Genomic DNA, 17,505 nt, shown 5'->3' on the forward strand with positions numbered 1-17,505 from the left:
TATAAAGCTATATTGCGATTCTGACAGTATCAATCAATCGTTATTGCCGTCTCCGCAGTCTGATCGGGATAGACTCTCCGAGGTCTAAAGCGCCTCGGGGGTTCAGTGTCGCTGTCAGATTCTTCTGTATCAAGGTGAGGCTCTCTTATGTCATCATCAGATTCCCACATATGACTGTCATGGTCTCTGGAACCGTTGCCAGAATCTTCTGTACCGGTATCAGAATGTCCTGTATCGTCGTCAAAGTCGCCCGGCTCACTAGCATAGAATACAGGTGGATGGCTTTCACCGCTGTCAAATTCAGAACCCCTGTCAAGGTTGTCCCAATCAATCCTGGAGGGATGACCGTAGGCCTCTTCGGGACTTTCGTCTATCACAGCGTACATGTTCAGATACGCAGTTGGATTCAACCGTCTGTGCCTTTTGTGGCCCATTCTGTACATCCAGCCCTCTTGCCGGCCCTTGAGACCATACACTATGATATGCTTGGGAGGGTTGTCCTGGTTGCTTTTTGCAATAAAGGGCCAGACGTCGCCCGCCGCCCTCTGAAATGATAGACTGGAGTAACAATCGGTCAAGTCCACTTCCAAGAGATCAAGCTTCAAGTAGTGAAGCAGCTCATTGCGTTGGACCCAAAACTCATACCGGGCATATTCGTACTGTTCGTTGAAGCGCACCCACTGCTCTCTCTCGGGGAGGTCGCCGAAGTCTGGGCTCCGTTTTATCTCTTCGGCTCTCCATGAACTGATTAGATTGGGCGTGATTTCAACATCCCTGCTGTCGAAGGAAATATTCAGCTGCTTGAGATATTTGAATACCATAGCCGAGACAGGCAAGTCGTGTTGTTCTGGCCTATTGGGATTTGGAAGGTCCCAGAGCGGCCAGGCATGTGGCCATCGATCGCGTTTGCCATGGGCCAGAACAAATTTGTTCTTGGAGAAGAAGATGGGAGCACTCTCCTCGAAGATCTGTTTGTTGACTCGGAGGAGCTGAAGCTCGGGGTGATCGTACTTGTCCATATCTTCACAACGCTGGTCATCCATCTTCGGGTATGGGAAGACCTTTCCCACCACAAGGAGGTTCTCGTAGATCATGTTTCTGATCTCTGTTGGTAGGTCCAGGAAGGGAAAGTATTGGCCTCGCGGTATCTTGTATGATCGAGGTTGCCTCTTGATGTCTTGCATTGAAAGCAAGGCGGAAATCCTCATAGGGTCGATATGTAGGGGCACCCATCCTGGCCTTATTTCCTCCTCATGCCCACTTTCTTCTCCATCTCCCTCTCTTTCTCTTTGTCTATCTCGTTCGCACTCCTTTTCACGTTGTTCAGCTGCCACCCTTATATTTTCTTCCAGTATGGCCGTTTCAATACGCTTGAGCTGGCCTGAGGTGAACTGCTTGGGCGTTTTGGGCTGTTGCATGTTGGCTTTGATGTCCACTTTTCCTGAGGAGGCTCCGGGAATACAGATGAATGAGAATCAAGATGGAAAGATAGAGGACATTGTTTGCGAAAGAAAATAGATGGCGAGTCATGAAGCTAGCCATCACCACTGCAACCGATATTCCATGCAGATGGCGATCACATGGACAAGTTAGCCGAGCCATGAGCACCTACCTCGACTGCACGAGAGAGAACTACATGGATGATTATATCATGAAGAGATCAAGATTGGTGGACCGGACAATTATTTGAAAAGGAACGGCTGGTGTTGGTGAATGAGATAGCCGTTGACAGAGGCGTTGGAGGATGAACAGGGTCCAAGAGTCAAGCGAGGGAAAGCTGCACATTGGGAAGGCGCGATCAAGACATGCATGATCAACAATTCTTCTCACAATGGCAGCCGCACTCCAACTTTACCGCTCATAACTATCACCATGGACTATATCAGTGACACAACCAGTCGACCATTCATTAATCACACCACAGTCCAGGACAGCACCATGACGCATCCACCAGCATCGTCGTCGTCGTCCAACTCGATACCACCGTCGTCGTCCAGCTCGATTCCACCATCGTCGCAAATCCCAGGCCTCGACCTCATCTCAGCCGCCAAGTTCGATGCCGAAGTGGCAGTGAGAAGAGCAGCTTCCTCATCTCAAGACGCTCCTTCCAGCAAACGTCCCAAACTCAACACGTCAGCAAGCTCGTCCTCATCGGCAGCTCCACGCGCACTTCTCCCTTCCAAACCTCGCGGCGACTGCACTGCCAAGGTCAACCATCTCTGCCAGACCCGCGCATTGCGTACCGACTATGACTTTGAGGAGGGTCCCCCGTACGCCTTTTCGGCCTCTCTCAGGCTATTAGACGGCGACCAGGAAATACAGAGCTTTGAAGCGCCTGGCACATTTGGCAGCAAGAAGGCCGCCAAAGAGAAGGCCGCGGAGATGGCTCTGGCCTGGCTAGAGACGCAGCCTATTCCTAAGAAGGCTCCGAAGGACAATGGCTTATTGCCGCTCACTGCTACAAAGATCGACATGGCTGAGAACTGGGTTGGTGTATTGCATGGTAGGTCGTGCTGCCAAGTTTGCTTACTGTGACCCCCATCTTAGACATCACCAATCGTCCTACGTCTTCTTTCCGACCTGCATGTCAACTTCAAACACAGACGCTGCAATTCGGCACAAGGGCTTTGCTGGTTTCAACCACCGCATGACTCTTGGAGCCCAGATAATCATGTCCTCTCGACATGTGATCTGTGACAAGCAATTACAAGTCTGACGTGCAGGCCAGGAGGATTATGCAGGAAGTTTGGTGATGCTCTTTACACGCTATGCTGCCGCTGCTGTCCCACGATCATGTTTGAATCATGAACAATGTACAAAGCTCCTTACATGAGACATCTTGGCCAAAGGAGACGTGATGATCTTCAAACCACACGACCCGTGGCTTCTTGCCTTGTGATAGCTGTCCATGATTCAAACATGGTTGTGGGAAAGTGGTGACGGACGTTACTTCCTGTGCTTTGTATATTCCCACGTCAACATTTTAGAGTCGCACCTTCCACCAACAAAATTCTCGCATCCTTCCGTCTAATACAATGTCTAACAACATCACAGAATTCTGCCAGGCAGGCGGACGCGACCAACCAGAGTACTCTGTCTACGAACTCGGCCCCCAGCGCTTCGGTGCAACATGTTCTATCCTTGGCCAGACCCATCACGACCAGGATGCCGCATTTTCGAGTAAGAAGCTCGCAAAGACCGCCGCTGCTCGTGCCACTGTCTTTGCCCTGCGTGAAGAGGGAGTGTTGCGTAAACCTGCTCTACACACTCGTTCTGCACACGCCGTCGCTCCTGCTGTCCCGGCTTTTGGAACCCCGCTACCTGTTCCTTCGAAGATCGACCCTGCTGCCGCTGGCGCACCGCCTGTACAGCCTTCGCCATCCCCATATCCCGCGGCATCTTCGCTCATACCTGCTCTCTGCACTGCGCTGAACATCGCACCGCCGACGTACAAGCTCACTCAGACTTCAGCCCTGACCCCTGACTTCTGGGACGGTGAGGCTCGCTTCGATCACGCCGTCGAGTCTTGCCTTCGTGGTGCAGTGGGAAGAGTGAACCGAGTGTATGGCAAGAAGAATGCCAAAGATCAGATCGTGGAGAAAGTACTGGTGATACTCCAGGGCGTCAAGGAGCAGAGAATGGCTGGATAAACTACAGACTATCCATACAACTCATTCTCTCAACATCATATTCATCCTCGAGACTCTTTCGTCAGAGTAATACCCCGTCCTAACCGACAACTATCCTCCAAGATCAACCCAGCACGAGCAACCTGACCTCCAACCCCCAAACCTCGGCTTCAAATCCAAAACTTGCTCACCCATTACACAATCCCGTCCCCTTAGCCCCACCAATCAACCAACCAACCAACCAACCCTTATATACTCTTTCCTTTCCTCTCTTTCTGTCCCCAGCCAAGCAAGGGCCCCACCTTCTCGCCTGGTGTGCTTTGGCCCACTTGGCTGGTCGCCGACATTCGACAAAGGGCGCCTGGCATGGGTTCGATCCCCACCACGCGCCTGAACTCAATTAAGTAAACCGGACCGCCGGTTTCTTCCCACTCGTCGCGGACGGTGGTTTTCTTTTGCTTCTTTTTGTGGTGAGATGGAGGGTAGAAGGGGTAGGTAGAATGGTATGATATTTTCTTTTCTCTTTGAAATTGCTTGTGTTGCTCGAGTGAGTTGTTTCTTTCTTTCGATGTTCGTAACGTCGCTTGCTCCCTCTCTGGTTGCGTGCTTTCCTCTTTTCTTCAGTCGTGTCTTTCATGTCCACCGAATCGTGACCTTTCTTCCAAACCGGTGCGACCTTGCCATCGCAGTATGAAGCCTGCTCCACAAGAGAAGTCACTCTGATCATACTTCTCTTGTCTCAACAAAACCTCGCTCGGATGACGAGGGTGGCTCCGACTTGAGATATCTCCACTAACTGTTCTCCCTCAAACTGATAAAAGATTTGCCACTGCTACTATACAGACCTCCGACCTCTATCCTCCTTGGTCCGCATGAAAGTTGTCAAGGTGAAAGACATCTGTCGCTGTTCACAGATTTTCTAGTGAGAAATACTGGTGCAGGATATACGATCAAGCTTACTTTTGTTATCAAGTCGATTTGCAGCCAGGATCTTCCATCGTGGTAGATGTACTGAAGCAGGTATCTGAGCGTCAAAGAAGAAAAAGAGAGACGGGGCCAGGGACCCAGAGTCATCTCTTATTGTCTACAGTGGCAATGTCATCTCTTTAATCGTGTCATGGTCCACGATTGACTGTCAAGATATAGAATCTTTTACAATCAGATACTGTCCAGCGAAAGTCTGTTGATAGAACGTTATGATGGATCACTCCTTGGACATATACCACGTTTGAGAGTTGGAGAGATCTTTCGTACATCGTCGTAGATGATTAGGAGTGGTACATACTGCACGTACTCGAAAAACTGGGAGGAGAATTTAGAGACTCGGAATCTGTGCTCTTGAGATATACAGGTGATGAGTTATGAAGCCGAACCAATGCTGATGATGTTTGTCTGATGATCCACGCTCTTGCCTTGTTCCTTACGGTCCTGCCCTCAACATCAGTAAATAACGATCTGCCATGGGTCCTCCGGATCCTTGTCTTCTGGCTCATTTTCAAAATTGTCTTCAATGTGCGTTCTGGTCTCGTCAACCTCGTTTGTGGATAAAACTCCCCTCAAGACCGTTTTCTCAGGTACACTCATATCGCCATCCAATAGGTGTTCCAATGCTCTTGTGATCAAGCGTCGGCCAGACCTGAAACAATTACAGCCCTCAAAGGACACTTCGAGCAGATCCAGTTCCAACGATGCCATTTTCCCGCAACGTCCCTCCCACGAGCTTACAAGTCGGCGTTCCACAACATCGTCTGTATAGCGATATTCGAACAACTCGGGTATCGTCATGTAGTTATCCATAAGATGGAAGGGTATGCTCATCGACTTGATGTTTTCGTATGCAAAACGTGACACTGGGCTCTTCCGTAGTTTGAGGGGGTCGAACCATGGCCATTCGCTTGCAGGTCCGTACGAGATGACGAACTTGTTGAGACCAAAGTACATCGGCGCCGACTCATGGAAGATTTGTCGGCAGACGAGAAAAAGCTGTGTCTGAGGCATTTCATGTTGTTTGAAAGATTCAGTTCTGCTATCTCCAGCCTTACGACGCGGAAAGACACTGCCAACAACAAGACAATGACGATAGATCTTGTTGCGGACTTCGGCTGGCAGATCAAGAAAGCTGATAGGCGGAGACTGCTTGACGGGTGTGATTGGGCCAGTACGGCAGCTCATGAGATCTTGGGTGTGAAGAAAGTCGGCAACGGCCGAGCCTGGTGTGCGCTCGAGACCAGAAGAGGTGACCAGACAATCGACCACACTCTTGATGCGCTCAAGCTGCTCCGGAGTGAACTCCTGTCTAGCGCTCATGGCGACGGTCGAAGCGCTAGGGCCGGTGAATTGATTGGTAGATGACATAGTGTTTGATTGATGGAGACACTGGACGTTGTTAGACAAGACAATGCGCAACTGAACAAGCATGAGAGGCTTACAACTGATTGGAGATGTGAGATGAGATGTGCTGTTGATCTATGAGATCGAGAACACTGGCTTGTGTGGTTGATGTGATTGTTGTTGTAGAGTTCGAGAAGTGTAGCTGAGGTGGAAGAGCTTTCGTAGACGCCATTCGACCAGACTGGGTGAGGTCGAGGCAGTGTTGTATCACTTTGGCAAAGTGAAGGCCAGTGAAGCTGATGTGATGGATGCTATTCGAGCTGTGTCAAACGACTGACACCTTCTGATGCGATGGCTGGTCTACTTGTGAAGCTGGGTGGTTTGCGCTGAATGTAGAAAGGTACGCAGTGTTCGGAATGAGCACAATGAAGTTTGAAACGACCATCGAGCTGCTTTCAACTTGGCTGAGGAAGGCACGATGCAGCTGACTTGCCCCTGCTTCGAGTCAGCTCAGGCCATTCACAGAACTACACATTCAAGCACGACGTCCACTGGCAAGAATGGATAGGTAGTGAAATGGAATCTAATGATTTCAATTGACTGCTACTGGGCGCCCATCCCCAAATTTCACCCGTTGCCCCCTCTCCCTAAAGCAACGACCCAAGAAATACCATCGAGGAACCGTGCAAAGGAGAGAATAAAAGACTTGGGGGGTCAGAAAACAAGAAAATCGACTTGAGAGGAAAAAAGAAAAAAGAAAAAGAACCATCTCTCCTTGGCCCGCCCCCATGATCGAGTTCTGTTAGAAAGAGACAACACCTGGGTTTGACTGTTCTCATTTGCCATGATCACGTGATCCGCCATTTTCTTTAAAATGGGAGGAAATAGGTATGATTGACTGCGTTTACTCGGAAGCCTTGGTCTCCTCGGTGGCAGCGGGTGCCTCGGCGGATTCCTTGGCCTCAGGAGCAGCGTCACCCGAAGGCTCAGTCTCGGAAGAGGTCCAGAGGGTCTGTGATGGTTTGTTAGTAATTGACGAGAGAAATAGCGGTGCTTCAAGGAATACGTACCAGGTTGTCGCGAAGGAGCTGCATGATGAGGGTGGAGTCCTTGTAGCTCTCCTCGCTGAGGGTGTCGAGCTCGGCGATGGCATCGTCGAAGGCAGCCTTGGCGAGGTGGCAAGCCTTGTCGGGCGAGTTCAAGATCTCGTAGTAGAAGACGGAGAAGTTAAGAGCAAGTCCGAGACGGATGGGGTGGGTGGGGGCGAGGTCGGTCTGGGCAACCTCGGTGGCGTTCTGGTAAGCCTCGAGCGACTTGTCGGCGGAGGTCTTGCGCTTGTCACCGAGGGCGAACTCGGCGAGGTAACGGTGGTAGTCACCCTTCCTGTGAGGCGCATTAGTATTGCGACTGGACAGGACAGGTGCTCAGTGGTACGAACATCTTGTGGTAGAAGACCTTGGACTCGCCGCTCTGGGCAGAGGGGATGAGGTGCTTGTCAAGAACGGCAAGGATGTCCTCGCAGATCTGGGCGAGCTCGGCCTCGATCTTCTGACGGTACTCCTTGATGAGAGTAACCTGCTGCTCGTTGCCCTTGGACTCCTCCTTTTGCTCGATGGAGGTAACGATTCTCCAGGATGCACGGCGAGCACCAATGACGTTCTTGTAGGCGACGGAAAGGAGGTTTCTCTCCTCAACAGAGAGCTCCTGGTCGGCGGAAGCGACGTTCTTCATGTTCTCGACCATCTCTGGACTGGAGTCAGCTTTGCGCATGTTGTGGGACAGAGATCGTGAGCTTACCCTCGTAGCGCTCAGCCTGCTCGGCGAGCTTGGCCAGGTAGACAGAATCCTCGTAACCCATCTTGGATGTTGTGTGATGTGAAGTCTGATGCGACATGCTGTTAGCGTTTCTGATGGGGATGGAATTCATTGTCGAAGTGTGGTAAGGGTTGTGGGTCAAAAGCAGTAGTTAAGGTGAGAACGAGCGAGCCAGGGGCGGTGTGAAAGTAGATTGGCTTTGAAGTTGTTGAATGGCGGTGTTTTGTCGCGGGCAAACACAGTGACGGGTCGCAATTGACGAGAAAGCGCGATTAACACGTGCAGAATTGTTGTGACGGAAGTCGCGATGCTGGTGAAAGCTCTGAGGGCTCGGAGGTAGGCGGGTATTGCGATGAGCGCATCAACCAAAACAGCTGCTGGGGAGCGCCTTCCTCTTTCCGCGCATCTTTATTGTCGCAAGATCGTCGGCGATAGCTGCTGCAAGAGCTTGTGTTTCGCGGTATCTTTGTTTCTCGATGTGTTTGCCCAGCCACGCGTCCATTATACACTCTGACAGAAGGGGTGTCCGTATCCGCATGCATCAAGGCTCGCTCTGTGTGTGTATGTGTGCAAGGTACAAAGAGTGGAGTGTCTTACCTTTTGGGAAAGTGCAAAGGTGTGGAAAGGGCGAGTTTTTTTGGCGAAAAGAGGTGAGGTGGTCCTGTTTGTGGAGGGAGCAGGTCGAGGGGCAGTTGTGATGGGCGAAGTTGGGGGAGGAGCGGTTGCCAACCAGCCGAAATGACGGAGCCAATCATCGCTGGAGAACTGGAACTTTCCACCTCTCAGGCGCTATCCCGCACAAACCAGGACACGTCTTTGTTCTCGATTGGGCTTGAATTGAAGGGAGCTATCTTGAATTAGGGTACATGTGTTGCTTGCTTGCTATCCTGTGAATCTCTGCCAACTTCCTCCTGTCACAACACGCGTCCTGACGGCTCCAATCGAGCTGCTGCCCACAGCAAGACACGTTGATGAAGATCGACAGGGAAGAGCGTGCATTTTGTTTACAGACACGACACGACTTCTGCCTGACCCTTGACTCCAAGCTCAGGACTGAATAGATGAATCATGCCAAGTGCATCTTTCCTATCATTCTAATATCGTCTCCTGTCTTGTGGTGCGAGGTGATGGTCACGAGATGGATTTTGCTCCGTAGCCAGCCGTTGAGATCCACTTCTAGATCTGTCATGCGTCGTGCATTCTTCCAGGAGCTCAACACTCGACCAACTTCAGAGCAGACGATATGTGTTGGTACAAATGGCAAGTGTTTGATTGATACTACACATGGACCAACGCCGTATTCCCTGTCGTATTCCGTTATCCCCTGAGCCTGTTGCCTGATCCGATGTCCCTGCGCAAGCTAAAAGCCAACACCATAAACGATGCCCAAAATATGTACATGCTCGAACAGCAATATCTACTCCTCATCAATCATAGCTCAATCCGAATCAAGAGCGAGAGTAACTAACTAATTAACCTCCATGCCCTCTTCCTCTTCTTCATCAGCAATTTCTTCCATGAGCCCACTTTCCGAGTTCATTCTCCTCTTTCTACCCTCAGGCCAATTGCTGAGAGTGCTCAGTCTTGCGCCTCCAAGAGCGCCGACAGCTTCCAGCTCATCTCCGCCTACCACTCTGCCTTCTGCATCGACTTCCTCACAAAGCTCAAGCATGGCAGCGCGCGACAATCGGCGGAAGCCTTCAGTACGCACTACACGACCCCAGTGTGTCATGCAAAAGCTGGCTGCACGTCGCTTGAGCCAAGATTCTTGCGCAACGCTGGCGCAGTCAAAGATGAGAGCAGCATGCTGAATGTCGAGTTCGCGAACCAATCGTGCAACGCACAGATGGTGCAGGCGTGGCATGTCATAGATGTTGCTCATGACAAGCATACCAGCAACGTCTTCGAGACTGGGTGACGGGGACGTGGAGTTCGTGATAAATGAGGGGGCGATAGAGTCGGTGTAGAGATAATAGAGGAAGGCACGCACCGCGGCGTATGGTTCTGGGATGTGCATCTTCTTTGTATGGAACTCGGACATCTGAGCACTGTAGAGGCGAGCAAAGTGCGGCCATCGTGCTGAGAGAATGAATCGGTGTACATGGATAGGCTGAGATGCATTTGCAGGCTTCTCGTGAGACCTCACACTGTCACCATCATAGTCCTGGTCGTAGTCATCGTCCGGATTGGCCGTAATGATGAAGTCGGCTCCAGAGCCCTGCTCGGGAGCAACATCAAATGTGCGGGCAAGATCAGCGCCAATAGCGGAGAGATGCGATGAGACCCGGTTATCGGATGTGGGAGCCTGTTGAACGGATCTGGATTCTAGGGTGAGCTTGTTACCAAGGAGACCGAGCTTTCTGAGGTCGAGGTGGAGAACATCACTAAGATATTCCTCGGCGTCGGGAGCATTTCTAGGAAGCGAATTGGGACATCCGAGTAGCCACGCGTGCGTGCCATCAGAATCGAGACAACAGTAGTGCCAGCGGTAATTTGGGTTGAAGATGTCCTTTCCATCAGCCAGCTTCTGCCAACGCAGAGAGTCCAAATCGAAGGCTGACAAGCTTGTCTCTGAAGCAGACATGAGTGTTGCTGGAGTAACGAAGTCGAGCAGACAGGCGGAAGAGAAAACATGGAAATGGTATCCTACATTCTGAACGGGGAGGTTTGGATTTGAGATGAAACGAAGAGAGGAAATGGAGCCCGGAGCAATGGGAGGGTTGCGCTGGACCATGTAGCCGGGGTTTACCTGGACGCTGCTTGAATTTGCAGCGTATGCGCCGGTCGGGCCTGCCTGGGGAGTGATGGAAGTGGCAGAATACATGGAGGACCTAGACATGTCGTCACCAGGGTTGGCACCCTCGAAGGCAGGTATTCCCTTGAGGTCAAGCCACCAAATGTCGCTGGTACGCTCCATGTCTTCGGTCATGCCTCCCGAGACCCAGAGTCTGTCGCGCCAGATCCATGTTGAATGATCGTATCTGGGAACAAACTTCCAGGGTCGCGACCACGTCCAGGTCTTGAGGTCGAGATAGCAGATATCATCAAGTACAGCATTGTCATGGCCGGTCATTCCACCACTGACAAACAACTTGTCTTCATGAATCACAGCTGAGTGTCTGGCTCTTCCGCGTGGGGCAGTGCCTTGAACTTCGGGCGAGGTCCAATGAGCCGTCTTGAGGTCGAAGATAATAACGTCGGCCAGGTGAGAGCGGTGTTCATTCTCTCCTCCGAATACAAGAAGTTTCTCGTTCTGCCAGAGACACGCGGTATGGCCTGCTCCGGTCATCAGTACAAGCAAGGGGTGTCGTGACGGATTCAAGCTTACCCATTCGCACGCCTGGAATGTCTCCGTAGTTGTCAACTAGACTCCATTGCTTGGCCTGCAGATCCAGTCTGAGGACATGGTTGTAGACCTCATCCGTGTATTGGTCGAAGCCACCGAAGGCATAGATCTGATCGTTGCCGACGTACGTCACGGAAGCGTTGACGAGGCAGGCAGGTCTCTGACCAACGGTGGTCATGATGGTAGGCATATAGGTATCATGGTTACGGCGACGCGACGAGTAGGTGCGGCTTGATCTGGGCGAGGTAGACATGACATAGGTGTTGTTCGAACCGGTAGATAAGCGTGAAGGGGTAAGGCCAGCCGAGAGGGGAAGATGGGAAGCCATATCGTCGTCGACTGTTTCATTCCTGTTACTCGGGCTTCACTACTAGAGGCGCGCTGCTCCTGCGACCGGCACAAGAGATTTATGTCTCGTCGCAATGCACAAACAGATTGCTTTGTCGCAGTCTGGTCCTGAGACGCGGTCGCTTGTGATAGATTGAGACGGCAGTAAATTTAGAAGCGCAGTCCGTCGCCGTCGTCGTCCCTTCAACCAAAGCACGGCAGCAAACTTCGTTGCGTCGTCGGCCGTCTCGGCTTTAACCACCGACCACCTTGGTGACGACGCCAAGGGTCTGCCGTTGCTGTGCCAACTTTGTTTGCACTTGTAAGCAGACAGCCATAAAGGGCAGCCTTCCCTCTACCATCCTTTGAATTTCCTCACCTCAAACTCCAATCCCAAGAACAGCATTACAAGTCATCCAAAGCTTCTCAGAAGCTACTCTTACTCTCCTCCTACCTCCCTACCATCCACGGCGACTGCAAGATATCTGCAATTATACTAACGGAGCTCTTAATCGAGACATCTGTACGCCTTCTCCTCACTCACCCTGTCCTTATCACTTATCTAACGGCTTTGCAGACAGGATCACACCCACATTAACAGCAACACTACACACACACCGCCGCAGATATGGCAAGCCCTTCGGTGATGACGCCCATCAAGCGTCGTGATGGTCTCTTCTCCACCCGTTTCGCCGGTGGCCGCGCCCCCTTGACTCCTTCGCCTCAGACTCCCAAGCAGCACAACATTGTTCTTGACAACTCGGACTCAATCCACCGTGGCAACCTCTTCCCCCGCTTCTCGCGCTCAATCTCAAAGACCAACGTCCGTGACTCGCCCAAGTCAAACATTGCCAGACATGTCTCGAACAACTCACCTCGCCGTCTCGAGCTTGGTGTCAGCGACTGGAACCTGACCGGCACTGGTCCCACAACCACCACCACCAAGGCCACTCCCTCAAGAACTCGCAACCTCAAGACTGTCAAGACTGGCAAGACCAAGATCAGTTACACCTCCGCCGACCGTTTCATCCCCAGCCGCACCAACTCTGATGCCATCACCAACTCTGGTGTCAACAAGATCGAGAAGAAGGAGCACTCTCGCTCAAAGTCATCGGCCGAGTCTGTCCTCGCCGGTGCTGCCTCTGCTTCCTCTGCCTTTGACCTTGGCAGACGCTCGACTCACGACGATGAGATTGATGCTGCTCTCGGCCTCGATGGCTTGAACCTCGATGACGATGAGGAGGAGAAGAGCTACACCAAGCCTTCGCCCAAGACTGCCGCCTACCAGGACGAGATTGCAAAGGCCTGTGACATCTCGCTCGGCCAGAGAATCCTCGCTTTCAAGCCTGCCGCTCCCGAGTCGTCCAGACCCATTGACCTGCGCTCGCAGTACAACCGTCCCCTCAAGCCCGCTGCCGCTGCCACCCAGTTCCGTCGCCGTGTCGCAACTGCCCCTGAGCGCGTTCTTGACGCCCCTGGCCTTGTCGATGACTACTACCTGAACCTTCTTGACTGGTCTTCCGGCAACCAGGTCGCCATTGGCCTTGAGCGTTCCGTCTACGTCTGGTCCGCCGAGTCTGGCGAGGTCAACTCTCTCTTCGAGTGCCCTGAGGACACCTACGTCTCATCTGTCAAGTGGAGCCAAGACGGCGCTTACGTCGCTGCTGGCCTCGCTACCGGTGAGGTCCAGATCTGGGACGTCGAGGAGGGCTCCAAGCTCCGCAGCATGTTCGGCCACGACACCCGCGTCGGCGTCATGGGCTGGAACAAGCACCTTCTCTCCACCGGTGCCCGCTCTGGTCTCGTCTACAACCACGACGTCCGCATTGCCCAGCACAAGGTCGCCGAGCTCGTCTCCCACACTGGTGAGGTTTGCGGTCTCGAGTGGCGCCCTGATGGTGCCCAATTGGCCACTGGTGGCAACGACAACCTCGTCAGCATCTGGGACGCTCGCTCCCTCAACGCACCCAAGTTCCAGAAGACCAACCACAAGGCTGCCGTCAAGGCTCTTGCTTGGTGCCCTTGGCAATCCAACCTCCTCGCTACCGGTGGTGGCTCTCACGACCGCATGATCCACTTCTGGAACACCACCTCCGGGGCTCGTACCAACAGCATCGACACTGGCAGCCAAGTCACCTCTCTCAAGTGGAGCACTTCCTACAAGGAGCTCGTCAGCTCTTCTGGCTTCCCCGACAACTCCCTCAGCATCTGGTCTTACCCCACCCTTGTCAAGAATGTCGAGATCCCCGCTCACGAGTCTCGTGTTCTCCACTCCTGCTTGTCTCCTGACGGTCAGATGCTCGCCACTGCGGCTGCTGATGAGTCGCTCAAGTTCTGGAAGGTCTTCGAGAAGAAGGCTGGTGCCTCTTCCGCTGGCGCTACGGGTGCTGCCTCGGCCAAGGCATCTCTTACCAAGACCACCACCATCAGATAAATATCTGTTGTACAGAGTCTGACAAGATCACGACCTTCTTCCTTTTCTCTATCTTGTAGGAACAAAAGGTCAGAGTAAGTTTTGGATATGCCTTGAGCTCTCGTCCGCACATCTTCTATTTTCGTATCAGGGCATCAAAACACACGACTGGAAATCATTGTTGGAGTTTGGGGACATGTTGTTATAGAGTTATGTTTATTGTCATGCGAGTACGCCTTTTGGCGCTCATGTTTTAATTGAATGAATGAGGTCTACTATCATCATGAACTTGCAGACAAAATACTGAGTGACACGTAGATGGACATGACGATGATGATTGGAAAAGTCTCCTGTTTGAAGTGGTGTTTAGATTGTTGAACCGGACTGGCGGGTATTGGTATGGAGGATCTATGGACCATCTCCAGAGTCTTGGCGTTTTTGCTGAATGCTCTTGGACGATGATGCGGATGTGGATGATGATGCTGGGGCAGCTCCATTTCTCCGCCGCTGTGCCCGCGTTTGGTCAAAGGCTGGCAAAAAGTCGATAACCCGGAGCCGAGTCTCGTCCCAATCCCTATCTATCTTCCACCATGTCGTGAGGTATACCTGAGTGCCTTGCCATGACAGTATGAGACCATGTTCCATCCCGACACGGTCATGGCGACGCTGCTTCCACGACTATTTTGTCACACACCTGCCGCAATCGTCGTTGCATCCGGACTCCAACCACAAGCTTCCTCGCGAAGTCGCCTCCCCTCAGGACAAGCCGACCGGTAGACAGCCCGCCATCCTCTCAGCCGCAAGACGCGACACCACCGTCGTGCGAATTCCTCTCAAATCTGCGAAACACCATTATGGAGCGACCTGTCTGCGAGGAGGCCGTCCGCGCAACGAGGACACCCATCAAGCCGGCACCATCGAGCTGCCAGCCTTTGCCAAACGACAGCCTGTGAGCTTGACCCGCGCGAATAAGCTATTACAAGAACAAGGTGCTGCTAGCGAGAGCGGCGACCCTCAAGTCTTCTACTTTGGAGTTTTCGACGGCCATGGCGGTGCTCAATGCGCTGAGTTCCTACGGGACCGACTGCATACCTACCTGGAAGACTCGGCCAACAAGTTCAAGATGCAGAGTAGTCTGCAAGAGCCGAAAGAGAGCGACGACGGACACAAGCAGGTTCTTGATCTGCAGCGCAATCTGGTCAATACATGGAAAGACTTCGTAGGCGGCTACTTTAGACGATTCCGTCCACAATACTTTGGCATTTTCAAGCCGTCGGCGAGCACAGATGAGCAAGGCACTGCTGTTAATTCCATTCAGGCCACATTGATGTACTCGTTCCTACACGCCGATCTGGACTTTACCGCTGCCCAGGCTTCAAAACACACGCCCTCTTTGCAAGCCTCTACCGATGACCCAGTCATGAGCGATAGACCGCTCAATGATAACGACATTCTCTCCTCTCCCTCAAGGCCTGCCTCTCAGAACCTATCGAATGTTCTGAACCGTCCTATTGGAGGTCACACACGTTTCCAAGGCGGCTCCACTTGCTCAATAGCTCTCATCTCTACACCAACACCTACACCCTTCTGGAACCCCGCATCTCCGGCCACAATAGTAACAGCCCACTGCGGCGACACGCGCATCCTCCTCTGCCGTGTTAGCGATGGTAAAGCAGTACCGTTGACCACAAATCACCATCCCTCCGCCCCGGTCGAAGCAGCACGTCTCCGTCGTTTCGCCGCAACTTTTGTGACCGACAGCTTCGGCGAAGAGCGCATCTTGGGTCTAGCCAACACCAGGTCTTTTGGTGATATCAGCTCTAAACGCATAGGTGTCTCAGCGGAACCCGAGATCAGGACTACACATATGGATCCCAGCGAGTACAGCTTCTTGGTTCTTGTCTCCGACGGCGTAACAGTATCTCTGGAAGACCAAGAAATTGTAGATATTGTCAAGGAAGCCAAAACACCCGAATCAGCATCAAAGGAACTGGCAGCCTTTGCCACTGAAGTCGCAGGTGTCAGATCCGATAATGCCACAGCGGTAGTAGTACGTCTTGGTGGCTGGGAACGCAGAGTCGAAGGCGGTGGTGGTAGTATCGGTACCAAGGAAGTCAGAGATTGGAAGAAGGTTCAAGCTGAAGATCCCAGAGCGAGCAGGCAGTAGACATAGCCTGCTCTGGATCTCTGTCCTTATCTTCCCTACCATCCTATATACTACTTCTCGTTGGGTTTGGAGTCCGGTCTTTGCATTTCAGCAACTCTGTTTTTGGAACCGGCGGCATTTGTTATCTCTCTTGTTGGTTACCCTATGGTATTAAGCACTTGCTGGCGTTTCTGGCAGTGACTTTCTTTTCGTGTCCGTTCTTGCTTACCATCAGTTTCCACATAAGATATATCGAGATGAGTGTTATACCTTCTACTATGCTGGGAAGCTATGCCTGACCTTTCCAAGGCTCTACCGCTTCTTATCACCTCGGATCGTTCCTGCTTCGAGTGTTTGGACGTACCTTCCTTTTATGCTTGGTCGCACCTTCTTCTTCTGCTCGAATGTGCCTTCCTCGTCGTTGGTCGTTTCTTCTCCATCCTTGATTGCTCCTTTCATCTTCTAGCTTGATCATTCCCGACTCTTTTGATCCAATCGCTCCTTGCTCTTCTCCTGAACCGCACCTTCGTTGTTTGTTCTGTAGACCTAGCTGTCTTGCCCATCCGTACCTCTTTTTGCTTCCTTTCCCATATTTGTCCATTCTAATTGACCGCTCTTTCTTAGGTATTGACATTTTGAGTGTCGCATTATCTCTCTCGCTTGTATGTTGATGGCTACTCGTGCATCCTGTTTCTTTCGCTCTTATGCACATCAGAGCTGATGATCTCTTTGACCGATTTAACGAGCATCTTGCAATCCCAACACGTATATTCTCATTGCCGATGGCGAACGTCGTTTACACACCCCCTCTTTTGACCATCTACCTCGACGTGCAGTGATCATGTATCCTGATATCCCAGTCTGAGCTATGGCAGTCACGTAGACGTGAGGAACGATCAATCCCATGAAGAGGAAGGAACAGCCAGACGACCGAGTAAGATGGAAGGAACGATGGAGTAAAGCAGGAAGGAATGTTCAAGCAAATTCAGAAGGAGCGATGGGACGCAGACAAAGGAAGGCACAATCGAATACACACACAGAAAAGACTACGACAGCCAAGCAAAGATACAGTGCATTGGAACGAGGCTGTCTGTTTGGTCTTGATATAAACGCATGACAGAGGCCTCGGAGGGAGATGAAGGTTACCAAGTTACATTTTATTAGCCACCACAAGCTATCAGATGGCGACATCTCTCTCAATCACAAGTCATTCCTAATCACAGGCGTCACAATTCAATGGAAGAGTGCAAACTTTGGGAAGAACGTGTTGTCTATAATCAATGTGGTAACATAACTTTGGGGGTATCGTGAAATTTTCGAGGGTGTTTGGGGGTTATTTGGGTTTTTCTAGGCACTAGCTCATTATCCTTCAAAGGTGTTGCCATGATTCTCCCTCGACAGAAGTTTCGGCCAATAGAAGTCTAGTCCTACCCTTACATGATGGTGCGTATACATGAGTCTTTCATTGGATAGGGGGTACGTGATGATGTGATGATAA

The 17,505-nt window shown here is 51.8% G+C and overlaps 8 protein-coding genes across 8 annotated transcripts; 3 read left to right on the forward strand and 5 right to left on the reverse strand.

Moving 5' to 3' along the window:
• Nucleotides 1-29: 29 nt before the first annotated feature.
• M438DRAFT_352993 (uncharacterized protein) lies at nucleotides 30-1,418 on the reverse strand (the record flags this gene model as incomplete). Its single annotated transcript, XM_029906832.1, has 1 exon — nucleotides 30-1,418. The coding sequence occupies one exon, from the start codon at nucleotides 1,416-1,418 to the stop codon at nucleotides 30-32; it is 1,389 nt and encodes a 462-aa protein (XP_029763109.1).
• A 1,367-nt stretch (nucleotides 1,419-2,785) lies between these two features.
• Nucleotides 2,786-3,840, forward strand: M438DRAFT_159032 (uncharacterized protein). Its single transcript, XM_029899031.1, has one exon. The coding sequence runs from the start codon at nucleotides 3,036-3,038 to the stop codon at nucleotides 3,648-3,650; it is 615 nt and encodes a 204-aa protein (XP_029763110.1). The 5' UTR covers nucleotides 2,786-3,035; the 3' UTR covers nucleotides 3,651-3,840.
• Nucleotides 3,841-4,953: 1,113 nt separating this feature from the next.
• Nucleotides 4,954-5,984, reverse strand: M438DRAFT_313692 (uncharacterized protein; the record flags this gene model as incomplete). The annotated part of the gene is made up of 1 exon (XM_029902572.1): nucleotides 4,954-5,984. One exon carries the CDS (start codon nucleotides 5,982-5,984, stop codon nucleotides 5,070-5,072), a length of 915 nt encoding a protein of 304 aa, XP_029763111.1. The 3' UTR covers nucleotides 4,954-5,069.
• A 516-nt stretch (nucleotides 5,985-6,500) lies between these two features.
• M438DRAFT_159083 (uncharacterized protein) lies at nucleotides 6,501-6,848 on the reverse strand. The gene has a single exon (XM_029899032.1). It carries the CDS (start codon nucleotides 6,748-6,750, stop codon nucleotides 6,553-6,555), a length of 198 nt encoding a protein of 65 aa, XP_029763112.1. The 5' UTR covers nucleotides 6,751-6,848; the 3' UTR covers nucleotides 6,501-6,552.
• A 16-nt stretch (nucleotides 6,849-6,864) lies between these two features.
• On the reverse strand, nucleotides 6,865-7,818 carry M438DRAFT_372532 (putative 14-3-3 family protein ArtA; the record flags this gene model as incomplete). The annotated part of the gene is made up of 4 exons (XM_029908354.1): nucleotides 6,865-6,972; nucleotides 7,031-7,343; nucleotides 7,399-7,705; nucleotides 7,758-7,818. The coding sequence occupies 4 exons, from the start codon at nucleotides 7,816-7,818 to the stop codon at nucleotides 6,865-6,867; spliced, it is 789 nt and encodes a 262-aa protein (XP_029763113.1).
• Nucleotides 7,819-9,020: 1,202 nt separating this feature from the next.
• On the reverse strand, nucleotides 9,021-11,662 carry M438DRAFT_395214 (uncharacterized protein). The gene is made up of 2 exons (XM_029909199.1): nucleotides 11,104-11,662; nucleotides 9,021-11,051 (listed from the first exon to the last, which is right to left on the reverse strand). Exons 1-2 carry the CDS (start codon nucleotides 11,447-11,449, stop codon nucleotides 9,244-9,246), a joined length of 2,154 nt encoding a protein of 717 aa, XP_029763114.1. The 5' UTR covers nucleotides 11,450-11,662; the 3' UTR covers nucleotides 9,021-9,243.
• A 160-nt stretch (nucleotides 11,663-11,822) lies between these two features.
• M438DRAFT_343350 (cell division cycle protein-like protein Cdc20) lies at nucleotides 11,823-14,142 on the forward strand. Its single transcript, XM_029904963.1, has 2 exons — nucleotides 11,823-11,971; nucleotides 12,026-14,142. Exon 2 carries the CDS (start codon nucleotides 12,077-12,079, stop codon nucleotides 13,880-13,882), a length of 1,806 nt encoding a protein of 601 aa, XP_029763115.1. The 5' UTR covers nucleotides 11,823-11,971; nucleotides 12,026-12,076; the 3' UTR covers nucleotides 13,883-14,142.
• A 212-nt stretch (nucleotides 14,143-14,354) lies between these two features.
• Nucleotides 14,355-16,504, forward strand: M438DRAFT_343351 (protein serine/threonine phosphatase 2C). The gene has a single exon (XM_029904964.1). The coding sequence runs from the start codon at nucleotides 14,490-14,492 to the stop codon at nucleotides 16,026-16,028; it is 1,539 nt and encodes a 512-aa protein (XP_029763116.1). The 5' UTR covers nucleotides 14,355-14,489; the 3' UTR covers nucleotides 16,029-16,504.
• Nucleotides 16,505-17,505: the final 1,001 nt, after the last annotated feature.

Source organism: Aureobasidium pullulans (assembly GCF_000721785.1).
Source record: "Aureobasidium pullulans EXF-150 unplaced genomic scaffold scaffold_4, whole genome shotgun sequence".
In the NCBI taxonomy this organism is placed as follows: domain Eukaryota; kingdom Fungi; phylum Ascomycota; class Dothideomycetes; order Dothideales; family Saccotheciaceae; genus Aureobasidium; species Aureobasidium pullulans.